The sequence below is a fragment of the Choloepus didactylus genome, chromosome X, assembly GCF_015220235.1.
Source record: "Choloepus didactylus isolate mChoDid1 chromosome X, mChoDid1.pri, whole genome shotgun sequence".
Taxonomy (NCBI): Eukaryota; Metazoa; Chordata; class Mammalia; order Pilosa; family Megalonychidae; genus Choloepus; species Choloepus didactylus.
In genome coordinates this window covers 192,565,354-192,580,072 of record NC_051334.1, presented here as the reverse complement: position 1 = coordinate 192,580,072, position 14,719 = coordinate 192,565,354, and the positions used below count along the sequence as shown (strand labels likewise).

General features: G+C 40.1%; 1 protein-coding gene and 1 pseudogene across 1 annotated transcript in view; one reads left to right on the top strand and one right to left on the bottom strand.

Moving 5' to 3' along the window:
• Window positions 1-2,142: 2,142 nt before the first annotated feature.
• Window positions 2,143-14,719, bottom strand: part of FUNDC2 (FUN14 domain containing 2) — a 57,963-nt gene continuing 45,386 nt past the window's right edge. The window contains exons 4-5 of the mRNA XM_037822039.1: window positions 7,925-8,056; window positions 2,143-2,711 (exon numbers count right to left, since the gene is read on the bottom strand). Coding sequence (XP_037677967.1) covers window positions 2,634-2,711; window positions 7,925-8,056 — 210 coding nt within the window. The 3' untranslated portion in view covers window positions 2,143-2,633. The remainder of the gene's footprint in view (window positions 2,712-7,924; window positions 8,057-14,719) is intronic.
• LOC119523279 lies at window positions 10,946-12,178 on the top strand (annotated as a pseudogene).

Here is a 14,719-nt window from a genome sequence, read left to right as displayed (position 1 = left end):
TTTGATAATTTGATGGTGTTGCTGCTACAATTTAGACTTACGAGGCTTCTGTTCTTTAAGCTTGTATCCAGCTAGTGTTATGAAAAAGAAAACACATTTCCTATTCTTTTCAGATTGACCTTGGCAAGTGTTCTTATTCAGGGCTTACCCATACAAGATGTTGAGAGCCTCCCTGATCCATTCTGTGCATGCATTTTGTCTTGGGCATATGCATGTGGTCCTAGGAATTCCCTTGTTTACACAGTTACCAATGTCCCATCTTCCCTAGGAAAGTTTCCTCACAGTCCCACCGCTGCACTCAATGTCCTACAGCCAGCAATCCCTTGTCCCAGTCAGCACTTGATTACTCTCCCAGTGTTCTATAAGAGCATTCTGTGAGCTACCGTCTATATGCTTGGCAAGTTCTAGGATGGCAAGTTCCTCAGGCCACAACCAGATTGGGTCAGACATACATGCTTCCAATATGTGTACAACAGACCTGCACCCATAGAACCATGGCATCCTACCACTTTATAAAAAATTGTTTTTATCCTACCATTTTAAGTAGCCTTTTTCTTGACTTGGCACTCACCCTGTTACGGCAGTCCTTCAACTGTTTTCTGGAGCGCATTGAGAAAGATGTTTCTGCCAGTTCTTGTTGGTTGTTCAAAGCTTCGGGGGGAGTGGGCAGAGCCCTAAAGCATCTCATTCTGCCATCTTCATAGGGACAGAGCCACATGGCAACAAATTTGATGATTGTTGTAGGTGGGAAATGGATACATGGGGTTCATTATACTATTTTCTCTAGTTTTACAAATGTTTTAAAGTTTCCATAATGGTGTGAAAAAAAATACGTTTTTATAGAAAAATATGCAGCAGAGAGTCTCATTCTAGGATGATTCCTACACTTTGCAAGTAAAGTAATTTATGTTGCCTTCTAATATTGTATTGTATTAAGGAGAAAATGTTATTTCATACTAACAGGATAAAGAAATACTGGAATTGGTACAAGGAGCTATGGCTACCCCTAATGTGCTGACAAGAGATAAAGAAAACTTTAAATTTCAAAGCCTAAATCCTTTTTCATGAAATATAAAACTGAGAGCATCTTCCCATCCCTACCTAAAGTCACTTGTTTTGCCATTAATAAATCACTTCTGAAACTGCCATGAAGTTCATTATCCTGTGTGCCGGTTTGGATATATTGTGTCCCCCAGAAAAATCATGTTCTTTGATGCAATCTTGTGAGGGCAGAGTTATTAGTCTTGTGATTAGGTTGGAACCTTTTGATTGAGTATTTCCATGGAGATGTGACTCACCCAACTGTGGGTGAGACCTTTGATTGGGTTATTTCCATGGAGGTGTGACCCCACCCATTCAGTGTGGGTCTTGATTGGTTCACTGCAGTACTTAAGAGAGCTCAGGAGCCAGCACAGACACTGATTCCTGGAGACGTAGGCAGAAGGATGTTTGGAGATGCTAGGCTAAGAGATGAAGCCCAGAGTTTGACTCAGAGAAACTAAAAGAGGACCCCCCAGATGCTTAGAGAGAAACACCCTGGGAGAAAGAAGCAAGGATGCACAGGAGCTGAGATAGAGAAGCTAAGAGAGACAGAAGCCCAGAGACATTTTGGAGAAAGCCATTTTGAAATGCAACCCAGGAGCAAAGGACCAGCAGACGCCAGCCATGTGCCTTCCCAGCTAACAGAGGTTTTCCATATGCCATCAGCTGTTCTTCAGTAAAGGTATCCTCTTGTTGATGCCTTAGTTTGAACACTTTTATGGCCTTAGAACTGTAACTTTGTAACCTAATAAATCCCCTTTATAAAAGTCAATCCATTTTTGGTATTTTGCATAATGGCAGAATTAGCAAACTGGAACATCCTGTGTGGAGGAAAACATCCTGTGAACAGTATCTTCATGCCCCTCAATGATTCCCTAAGTCTGTCCATTCCACAATGCATTTCTGTAGGTTGGCTTCCTAAACCCCTTTACATCAACTACAATACCTTCAGCACAGGCTCATTCTATTTTCAAATTTTTCAATTACAGCACTCATGCTGTCATTTTTGTTAGGATAATAATAACAAGTATGAATAGTTCTCTTTCTGTAGTCTAAAACCAACCAAGTAAAGAACAAAATAGACACAGATATACCAAGACATTTCATGCTTAAAAGCAAATGTATTCAGTTTCTTTCCAAGCAACCCATAACAACAAGGTATCTATGTGCTTGCTATTTCTTTTTCCAAACCAACAGTTTGGGACAACCTTTCAGGATCCATTCATCCTCCACGGTGAGCCATCTTGTGATGTGTTCTGATAAGTATCTTATATAGGGAGGAAAGAAACATTCTTGCTGACCTACAAATTAGCCAAGTAGGGAGTGTACAGTAATGTCTATAGTGTCTTCCATCACCATCAAGCTCAAGTTAGGGCCAATAGTTAAGTTGTACTGAAAGATGCCTACAGAAAACCATTCAGTCCAGCCACTGCAGGGAGGAAGGCATGAGAGAAGAGGAGAAGGGGAGGAGGAGGCTCAGTGTCCTATGACGGAGTGTAGAGGCTGCTGGCTGCAAAAACACAACTGATACTTTCTGATGAATGATGGAAGAAAAACAAAAAATAGGAACAATGCAAATGAAGTCGTCCTCCTTAGGATGCCATGCCAAGCAGAAAGCCTCCAAAAAATCCCCCTGTCACGAGAACATTTTTCTTCACAAATGATACCACCTGCCAACAGAAGATAGCACAACAGATTATTTATTAAGGATATTAATATTAGAAATCAATACTATTTGCTAAATCAATATTAATAATGTTAATCTCCACACCTGTAAGCTATGTTAAGTAGTTTTTACTACACCCAAAGGGCAATGGAAAGTCATCAGTAAATTCTGAGCTAAGGAGAGTCATGATTTGACTTTCATTTTAAATGACCACTGGCTGCTATGGGGAGATTAAGATTACAAGGGAGCCAAAAGGGAAGCAAGGAGACAGATAAGGAGGTGAGAGACAATAGGTCCCTGGAACAGGGTGGTGGCAGTGATTCTAGCACATGGTGCAAAGTGATCAAATTCAACGGATGTTTTGGTGATGGAACTTTGTGACTAGATGGACTGTCCATATGGGGGATAAGGAGGAGAGAAGTCAAGGGCAACTCCTAGCATTCTGTCTTTAATAATGCGGTTTACTGAGCTAAGGGATCTGCCTGAAATTTCATCCAGGGACAGGGAAGGACAGCATTAAAGGGGCAGTTATTGAGAAAGAATAAAGTTGTATTCAATAAACTAATTTCGCTCTTTTCAGTCTCCTCAGAACCTTCCACTGGTCTTTTCCCTCCCAGTCCACCCAAATGGCTCCTGTCAAAGTCACTGATGATTTCCACAATGCTAAATCCAACAGCCTCCTCAGTCACATTACTTGACTTAGCAGCAAGACTGGATACAACTGATCACTTCTCCTCCATGTATCACTTTCTTCATTTATCTCCCAGGATACTACCATCTACTGGGTCTGCTCCAACCTCAATGGCTACTCCTTCTCTGGCTCCTTTGTGGCTCTTTTGCTATTTACTTACTCCTCATCTCTCCAACCCCACGTTTGATCCATCAGCAACTCCAGCTAGCTTACCTTTCAAAATCTGCCCAGAATCTTTCTATCTCCCACCACCTTCCCCCTGTGTGGTCCAAAGCCATCCACAGCTCCATCTGGTGTCCTTGCAACAGCCTCCTGACTGGTCTCCCTACTTCCACCCTTGTTCCCTGTCTGTTCTCCACCCAGCAGCCAAAGGAATCCTGTTAAAATGTAACTCACATCACATCTCTCCCCTGCTCAATACCCTTCAATGGCCCCATCTCACTCAAAGTTAAATCGCAATTCCTTAAGTGGTCTACAAGGACCCACATGATCTGCTCCTGCCTTGCCTCCCTCTCTGATCTCATCTCCTACTAATCCGCACCCCCCCACACATACTCACTGCACTGACACTGGCCTCCTTGCTCTTCAAACAGGACTGGCAAGCTCCCACCTCAGTTCTCTACTTGAAAACCTTTCACAAGATATTCATATCTTGGGGGAGGTTTATTCATACGTGAGGGTTTCCCTTGTCACCATATCTAAAATAGCAACCCACTGCCTATCCCCAATTCTGATCCCACTTCCCTGCTTTATGAATATCCTAAGTATTTATTGCCATGTAATCAATGTCATATTTTAGTTATCTTGTTTATTTTCCATCTCCCTCCATCAGAAGGTAGGCTTCCCAAAGGCCTACCTTCTGGTTTTGTTTGGATTGGTCTGTTTCAATTACAGCTGCATCCCAAGTACCTAGAACACTCCTGGAGTAATGTAGGTGTTTAAAAGAACTTGCTGAATGAATAACCGTATTTCCTTTCTCTCCACCCTTCCCTCCCTTGCATTCTTCTGTGTCCCTAACTTCTTCAGTGACCATTACCTTCTCTTCCTGCCATAAGTAAAACCTGCCTTCTCATTAAGGACTTTGCTTTCCCTGCAGCCCTGTCCAGTGGAGGGTGCTCATTCTCTGAAGTTTCTCCTCCAAATCCCAAATCAATCCATCCATCCATCCACCCCCCGTAAGACCTCCTCTCAAATATATGCATGAATTCTCATTCTCACACTCACTTCACTACATCAGAGAATGAATAACCGGCGAGGTCCTTATTTTCTTAAGTTCTCAATGCTTCTCATCTCCCTTCTACCCTCCTATGAAAATTCCTGCTCATCTGAGGATCAGAGCATACACTCAGGCCACCCTTTATGGCTCCTATGCCTGAGCTCTATCAATCTCCTAACCACTTGCTACTTCTCCCCATTTCAGAGAGAACTTTGGTAAGTGGTTCAGACTTCCTCTTTCTCCCAAGTACAGCCATCATCCTAGAAAGGGTTAATATGGACAACACACCCAGCATTCTTGTCTAATCACTTCTTGAACTCAATTACAGTAACTTCATTTCCACACCACTTCAGCCACTCACACCCTGAAACTTTCTCCCCTGATATTCCACAGTCTAATACCCCATCTCTTGGATCAGTCTCCTAACCCTCCAAGTTTCTCACTACCAGTATGCTTGCCATTGACTTCCTGCCTTTACTTCCACTCTTCCCTCTAACTATACTAGATCCCATGATTCCCAATTTAAAAGCACTTTTTTTTTTTATAAAAACATTTTTGTCTTTTGCCATCTGCCACCAGGGGAAAAGAAAAGAGTCATAAGAGTCATATAATGCTTCCAAGTGGTACCACACATGGTCACTAACCTCATCTGGGCCTTCACACGCGCTAGCCATTCTTCCCTGTTTCTCTTTGCCCAAATTCACAGCAGCTCTTTCAACCTTGTCAATTTCCTTCATTCTCTAATGAACCGTTCCCCCCTCATTGTCAGATGGCTTCAATCCTACTCTCTGAGAAGACAGGAGCCATCAAGGCAGGCAGTCTTGCCCTTGTCTTTCAGCCACTACTCCACACACAGATTAATCTGTACATGTGCTAAAACTCACCATTTCCCTTCCAATAAGTAAAAGTCTCTTTCCAAATAGCTAAGGCTACTTCCTGCCCCAGTACTGTGGATAGCATCCCTTCTCTAAGACCTTCTCAGGGACCTCACTTTGTCTTAGCCTCTCCAATCTCCTGTAACTTCAACTACTTGTGTTTAGTATTTTTACTTTCTTACTTCCTACTCATTCCTCAGCTTGCTAAAGTTTGGCTTTCAATTCCACCACCCCACTAAAACTGTTCTCACCAAAGTCACCAGTGACTTCCTTGTTACCAAAATCCAAAATTGTCATCTTCATTCCTTCTCCTCCCCCAAAACTTGCTCTCCTCCTTCAAAGAACATTCACCTATTGGTGGTAAGTGGCACTGTCATTTACCCAGTTACCCAAATCAGAAACCTAGGTGTCACCCCTGATGGCTCCCTGTCCCTCATCCCTCCTTCTCTGGTCAGTGTCTGAGTCCTTTCATGTTACCAACAAAATATCAGCCGTTTCTTTTCACCCTTGCTGCTAGTACCTTAGTTCAGGCCCCTAAAATTGTTTTCCAAGTGAATGACTACCATCAATTTCCAAAATGATCTTCCTGCCTTCAGGCTTACTCACTCATATTTATTCTTTAAGGCATACATTTGATCATAGAAGCTCCTAATTAAAATCATTCAATGGCCTCCCATTAGTATCAAGTCCAAATTCTTTAACATGTCCTTCAGGTTCTGGCCCTTGACTAAAAGAGCAGATTCTTCTTCTACACTATTCACCTAGCTAAATCTAATTCAGCCTTTAGATGTCTCCTCCCCCATCAAAGTGCCCCTAAAACCCCCAGACTGGGTTAAGTGTCCCTCCAAGCTGCTTACATAGCAACTTGTACATATCCCTCTCATACCATGAATTACCCCCTAGGTTCTAACTATTAACTATCTGTTTTCCAAATTAGGCCATGGGCTCTCCGTAGGAAGATCCCACCCATTGTACCACCTGGGCCTATGACAGTGCTGGGCTTTTAAGAGGAACAGAAATATTTGTTGAATGAACCAATTCCAAATCTTCTGGTTAGTTTATAACAGTTTTCCTATGTGAGTCAACAGTTGGCTCTAATCAAACATTATACTTTTTACTGTATACACTTCCCATATTATTAAAAAAGCCTTCAGCAATCATGTGATACTTTTACAAATGTTTAAATAGTTTTAGCTAAATGAAAAAAGTGTAACCCTCATAATGTTGAGACTGAGAAGGAAGGAAGGAAGTGGGAGGGGAGGGCAGGGCCAGTGCAGATGTTTTCCTGCCTCTGCCACGTCCTCATCTACTACAACCCTCTGAATTTTATTATATGGTTTTTGTTTCTGTCACTGGTACTGGACTGTGCCTGCCTCCAGGATAAGGGCTGTTCTGATTCACCTCTACATTCCAGTGCCTAGCCACACAGTGCTTGAGAATCACGAGGGGCACACAGAGCACTTCTCCTCCTTTGCCCTCTGTCACTCCCTCTCCCCTGTGAATCCAGAGGGAGTGGACCAGCAAAGCACCATTGTTTCAGCTATGGAAGTCACTGATGCCCTGATCCTGTCCATAGTTGAGTTCTCTAGTTAATTTCTCCCCGGTTCAGTTTATGAGAGGCTATTTCTTTGGGACATTTAATGTATCTCTAAAAGTAATAAAGAAGTAAACAGCAAAATAAGTAGATCCTTTTAAAAAGGAAGGACTTGTGTCCCTCCAGTGCCAGCCAGGCTTTATATACTAGACCCGGGATCACTAACTACAGCCCAAGGACCAAATCTGGCCTGCTGCCTATTTATGTAAATAAATATTTATTAAAACACAGCAATGTCCATTTGTTCACATATTGGCCATGGCTGCTTTAATGCTACAATAGCAGAGTTGAGTAGTTGCGACAGAGACCAGATGGCCTCCAAAGCCTAAAATATTTACTATCTGGACCGTTACAGGAAGATGTGCTGACCCCTGGGCTAGACACTGTCAGTAGTTACATGTAGAACAAGTAAACTATGGACGCTTCAAAGACATGTGTAAATGGAGACAAAATATAACTCAAAATTATCACACTGACAGTAAAATCTATATCCTTGTTATCTTCCTCCCCACTGTGCTCCCCATTCCTAAAAGAATTAATTAAATGGAAAATCAATCCATGTATTTGCATAGACAAATACCGTTTGTATCACTTTGAATTCTCACTCTCTGACAAGTTACAAAACACTTTAATTATTTAGCTTTAAAAAAAGTCTCTTACATGAAGATATTCCAATTAAGGCTGACCTATACAATATAGGTTTTGTCTCACTTCAGATTTTTTTTACCAAAAAAAAGTTTTTTTGTCACTTTTAAGCCTGAGATATTTTAGTACACACAGTTTTTGTACATGCAATTTTATGCATTCTTCACACACTGTGCATAAAAAGTAAAGGTCTTACCTCCTCAGCTTTGCTTCTGACTTCAGTAGGTATCTGGTTGCTCTTATGGATTTTCAGCTGCTCCTTGGCTTTCTTCATGTCCTTCTCTACTCGCTGCCAGTCAACTTTGATGTACCCAGTATGGTTTGCAAGCTATAGTTTAAAAAAACATGACAACAATAAATGCAAAACACAGGCTTGTTATTTCTCTTTGTAGGATAAATCATTGAAGTGCACGGTCAAAACTCTTCTGACTTTCCATTTTTTTGAGACATTTGCCTTAAGGTTCTTTGTAGAATGGTGGCATTCATTCAACATTTATTCAGCATCTATGCTATGTGTAGGTCCTGTGCTTAGTACCGGAGATAAAAAGGCTGAATATTCTTTTTCGCTATGCAAACTCTTACCACCCCTACAAAATTTTAAGTTAGTTTAAAAGAATACAATGGTAAAATAAAAATCAAAGTAGTCAGTCAAGATGTAAGGTGAAGAAATGGGCCTCACAGCCAATATAAGTGTTTCCATACAGTTGCTCTGAAAGTGAATTTGGCTTTGAGTGTTTGAATTTGACAGTCAATGTGAACAGAAAGAGGCTGTCAGGTATTAATTACTATTGTTCAACAAGAGATAACACGCCAGTTTCTCAGAAACCATTTTAGTCAATGATGCCATCAGCCACCTAGTTGATAAAGAAAAGATAAAGAAAATATTTGCAATGTATATAATAAACAAAACGTTAATATTTATAAAAACCCAAGTTCTAGAGATCAGGAAGAAAAAAACAACCCACTTGAAAAATGGGCAAAGGCAATTCACAGAAGTGGCCAATAAAAGGAGAAAGTTCAGCTTCGCAAGTAATCCGAGAAATGCAAATTGAAATGAGGGACTATATTTTTTTATCAGATTGGAGAAAATTAAAAGATTGAAAATATCCAGTGTTGGCAAGGATCTCGGGAAATACATTCTTACAAACTCTTACTGAGGGTATTAACTGGTACAGACTTTTTAGAGCAATTTGACATTATCTACCAAAACTGAAAATGCATGTGCCATTATGCTACATCCAGAATGGCAGCTTTCCTCATAGCAGCTTTATTTAAAACAGTAAAAACTAGAAATAACCTAAATATCCATCAACACATGAATGGATAAATGAATTGTGTCATATTTACACAACAGAATATTGCTTAGTAATAAAAAGAACAAACTACTTATAGTGGCAACATAGTTGAATCTCAAATATTGTATGCTAAAAGGTTCCGGTTTGTTTACTCCACCCTGCCTCCTTCACAGAATACTGCTATAAAACCTGGACAGAACACATGGAACAGCTGCTTGAGGGTTCTGTAAACAGACAGACTGGAGGAGACCAGAATTCCAAGCACCACAGAACTGGGAATGAGCTTCCCATTTTTCTTCTGCTATCACCTGGCCTAGACTCAAGGCACCCTGAGAGAGCATTTGACAAAATTCAATATCCATTCATGATAAAAACTCTGAAAAAAATAGGACTAGAGGAGAACTTACTTGACTTGATAAAGGGCATCTACAGAATACCTACAGGTAACAACATATTTAATGGTGAAAAATTGAATGCTTTCCCCCAATATTGGGAACAAGGCAAATATGCCCATACTCTCTCCTATTCAACACTGTATTGGAAATCCTAGTCTGTGCAATAAGGCAAGAAAGGGAAATAAGAGGCATGTTGTTTGGAAAGGAAGAAATAAAACTGTTCCTATTCATGACGTGTTTGTCTACACAGAAAATGTCAAGGAATTCAACAAAAAAAAATAAAAAACTCCTAGACCTAAAAAATGAGTTTACCAAGGTCACAGGATATAAGGACAACACACAAAATCAACTGTATATCTAAATACTGGCAATTTTAGCAATTTGTACAATTGGGAACTGAAATTTTAAAAAATATATGATTTATAAAAACTTCAAGTAATGAAATACTAGGTATAAATCTAATAAAACATATACAGGGTCTAAACTCAACATAGAGAAGATGTCCAATTCTCTCCAAATTGATCTATAGAATTACTGCAATTCAAATCAAAATTCCAGCAGGATTTTTCATAGATATACAAACAAGCTGACCCTAAGATTTATATGGAAAGGCAAAGGAACTAGAATAGCCAAAACAATTTTGAAAAAGAAGAACATTATAGGACCCACAATAGCTAATTTGAAGATTTAATGTAGTGCTACAGTAATCAAGACAGTGTGGTATTGGAGAAGGGATCAACATGTCAATCGCTGAAGCACAATAAAAAGTCCAGAAATAGACCCGCAGAAGTACAATAAACTGATTTTTGACAAAGGGGCAAAAGCAATTCAGTGCAGAAAGGATAGTCTTTTTCACCAAACAACACTGAAAAAATTGGAAGTTCACATGCAAACAAAACAAAAAAACCTCAATCTAAATTGCACATCTAATACAAAAACCATCATGGATATAAAGTTAAAACCTAAAACTATAAACTTTTGAAGAAATCACAGAAGAAATACTGACCTAGGATAAGGTAAAGTGTTCTTAGACATGCCACCAAAACTACAATTGTTAAAAAAAAAAAGATTAATTTGACTTCATTAAAATTAAAAAAATTTGCTCTGCAGAAGAACTTAAGAGAATGAAAAGAATCTAGAGACTAGCAGAAATCTTAATAAATCACAAGGACTTGTAAGCAAAATATACAAAAGGACCCTCAAAACTCAACAATAAGAAAACAAACAATCCAATTACAACATGGGCAAAAGATCTGAACAGACATGTCACTCAACAGGCTACATGGAATACTGTTTCATGTGCTCATATTATTAGGCTGAACTGTTTGATACATTTCCAATTGGGAAACAGAATCTACACAATAATTTCAACAGGGGACGTTTAATATACAGAAAGAATAAAATTATGTTAGGTAAATAACCAAACAATGTAAGAGAACTCTACCTTAGGACTGAGGACAAATACCCAAGGAAAGCCACACTTGATGGGGGCTCCTCCATCAGGCTGTGTTCAGGCCTTCTTGTAGAATGTGCAAGTTCAGTCTACTGGATGGTGGTGAAAAAGTTCACTGGGGTGCCTGGGCCAGAGCTGGTACACAGTTGCCAGGCAGGGCACCACTGCACGTGGAAAAGGTGGAGCCCGCAGTGTACGCATCAGGAGGGCTGCAGGTGAACTGACGTTGGCACAGGCAAGTCAAGGCTGGTGGTGAGGCGGGGATATGAGGTACTGCTGTAACTTGAAGAGACCTGGAGTGCACAGTCTCCATACTGCAAGGGTGGCAGGCAGGTGGTCACCAGGCCCAGGCCAGGACTGCAAGATGGCTAAGGGACTTCTTAATCTAAGTGCATGGCTAAGGCCAAGTGTCCCCCTTCCCATTGGCAGCACTAACAGACGGCACCGCAGGACCAAGTAAAAGCAAACCCAAATACCAGAAGGAGGAAAAGAAGCCCTTTCCTTCTACAGGGTCTCTCCAGTGCCCTCTACCAACAAAGCTTAACATCATGCTCTCTGTAAAGAAGGAATGCTAGGGTCCATCCATTGAAGCAGAACAGGTACTGAAAGTCCAATACGAAGCTCAGAGGCAATACATTGGTAACTGGCACAATACCCATTAGGAGAATGCAAATTTAAAACCACAATAATTATCAATTGTTGGCAAGGATGCAAAGAAATAGGAACCCTTGTACATTGTTGGTGGGAATATAAATTGGGGCAGCTGCTGTCATGTATAAAGGGGCTCATCCCTGAGGATAAGACACTGAGAGAAATAAACGTGACTAGCAGGGTTGTTGGCTCCACGGTGAGCAATGCCTTGGTGGTAAACATGCCCAAAGATGCTGCGCAGCAGGACACAGAGGCTGAAGAGAACAAAAAGAAGCCTCTCTGCAGACAGAAACAACACAGGAAGGTGTTGAATAAAGGAAAACCTGAAGACATGATGCTGTCTGCTAAGAGTGCTCAGGAGCACCTACCAACAGTATCCTTACCTGACATGTACAATAAATCCAGAGGAAAAGAGACTCACCTTTAAGCTAGAACAAGACCAGCCATGGATTGGCATGAAAGAGTAGACTGAGAAATTGCCCATGGGTTCCATTAAAAAATATGGTCAAGTGAACCTATGGTAGTCATCAAGACTATCACCTGATGACGTTTCAGTTGGGCCCCATGAAGCCTCTTAGTATGGGTGTATGGGATTCCAACTCAGTTATGTGGATGCACTCAAAGACACAGTGCTGAGAAAATGGCAGTATTTTTGAAAGCTCTTTCATTTCAGGCCCAGGAGACTGACCCAAAGGAAAGGACATTGTTGGGAGAGGCCTGCAGCATTCCTGGATTTCAGAGTTCTGGAACTTTGTTTTTTTTTTTAAAAATCTATATCCAATCTAAGGCAATGTGGTGACTGAAGCCAGAGGTGATGTCCTTTCACCATTAGCTTAATTTGAACTTAAAAATCACTGATTCCCTTTCTTGCAGTCAGCTTCATACCATTTTGAAAGTCAGTATGGTGGAAATCAATAAACCTAAATTCTGCACAAGTTGTGTGGAATACTCTTAAGCATGTTGAGAGCAGTTATGCCAATTTGGTTTAAAAGGGAATAATCAAAAGCTTCCTGGTTTTTTTTTTAATGATTTAATCGGAAATATTTTCATAAATCTTTGGTTGCAAGTAATCAAACAAAATACTAGTTAACTTTCTGTACCTGATAAAGGGTTTTTCGTTTGTTTTACCAAAAACTCATTCAGCAGTCATTCTTCTTAATGGGGAAATTTAAAATCAAGAACAAAACAAATATGGTGTCTATTATTGCTTCTAGTCAACATTCTACTAGAGTTTTTAAATAAAAAAATTAATTAACAAAGATTGAAAAGGAAAATGTCACTGTTCACAGATGGTATGGTTTTACAGATAAAAATGCAAAAGAATCCTAGACAAATTATTAGAAATAAGAGGCTTTAGTGAGGGGGCTGGCAACAAGAGCAACATAAAATATCAATTGTACTTCTGCAGACCAGCATGAGTTAAAACATGTAGTTTTAAAAAATTGTATCATCCACAATTGCAATTAAAGCTATAAAGTATCTAGGAATAAAATCGAACAACAGAAGTACAAAATCTATATACAGAAAATAATAAAAGCCAAGACACTAAAAAAGACCTAAATAAATGGAGATAACCTATGTTCACAGATAGATGACTTATAATCAAAAACGATATTAATTCTTCCTCAATTTATTTAAATGGTTTCAATGCAATTCCAATAAAAACTTCAAAAGGATTTTCAAAACCAGTTGCCAAGGATGGAGAGAAGGGGAAAGGAGGGAATGTGTGTATGTAAAAATAAAAAATAAAAAAGGGAGGTCATAAAGCAAATATAGTAAAATGTTAAAAAAAAAAAAAAAGCAATTGACAAGCTTATTCTAAAATTTGGATGGATGAGCAAGAGTACAAAAATAGCCATGACACTCCTGAAGAGTAAAGTGGAGGAACTTGCCTTACAAATATAAAGGCTCATTATAAAAATACTGTCATAAAGATAAAAAGTTGACCATTGGAACAGAATAGAGAAACTCGAATCAGGTCCATACATATGTGGAGTTTAGTACACGATAAAGGCAACACCACATATCATTGGGAAAAGAAAGAATTATTCAACAAATCTGCTGGGAAAATTATCAGTATGGAAAATAATTAAACTGGATCCCTATGTCAAGCTAAACCCCTGATTTCCCAACGTTTTGGTGACAGATATGAGTAATCACAGTGCTCCTGCATGTCACAGACTACTAATATCCCTCTTTCCCTAGCAAGGATGCATATATAACCCCGTAATACCAGAATCCCATATTGAGGCTCTTTCCTGCAGATAATTCTAGTACCAATTACACCCATCAGTCAGGGTCCCAAAAAGAAACAGAGAACACACTCAGAGTAAGACATTTCAAAGAGATATTAAGATATTTATGACATTTGGCACAAGGGACAGAGCAGGAATGTGGGTCTAGCATCAGCACAGCTGTCACCACCCTTAAGCCTGAAGCTAAGAGGAAGGAAACATTACTGCAATTCAGGAGAAAGGCATGTGAGGAAGCCTCGCCTTGCAAGGGGTCTGGGTCTGACCTGTCAAGTAATAGAGCCAGCCCCTGAAAAGACCACGAGGAGGGAGCCAGCAACATACATATTGAATCTGGGGTGGGGTGGGGTGGGATGGGGGCTGGTAATTTGCAAAAGTGATGCTGCATGACTGCCAAGGCTAGGGCAGAAAAGATGCACCTTTCACCTTGTTTCTGGAATACTCAAGTTGGAGCCCTAAGGCCCCCAGGCTGTAAAGAAGCCTTGAAAGGAAGAAGTTATGCAGAGTCCATGTGGCGGAGCCCTGAGACTAGGGAGAGGGGGAGGAAGGAAATGCCTACTTTAAGGCCCCCAAATGCTTGACCCACAGAAACCATGAGAGATAATAAAGTGATTGTTATTTTAAACCATTAGGGTTTGGGGTGATTTGTTATGTAGCAATTACTATCTTTATTGCCTTGCTCTGACCTGTCACCCCCAAGCCCAAGTCAGTTGCGTATCATCTGGGGTACCCATCTCCCAACTGAATTCCAGCCAATCACTAGCCTCCTTCCTCCGCACATTTAATTTTCATCCTATCTATCTGGGAAACTCATTCCAATCTAGATATTAATGTAGAACTTACCTTACCAAAATGAAAAATGCTAATGGTGGATGGAAACAAAAGGGCTATGAATTCAGAGACTTTTCTACACCTCAGCAAGTTAGGGTTCTTTAAAACAACAGT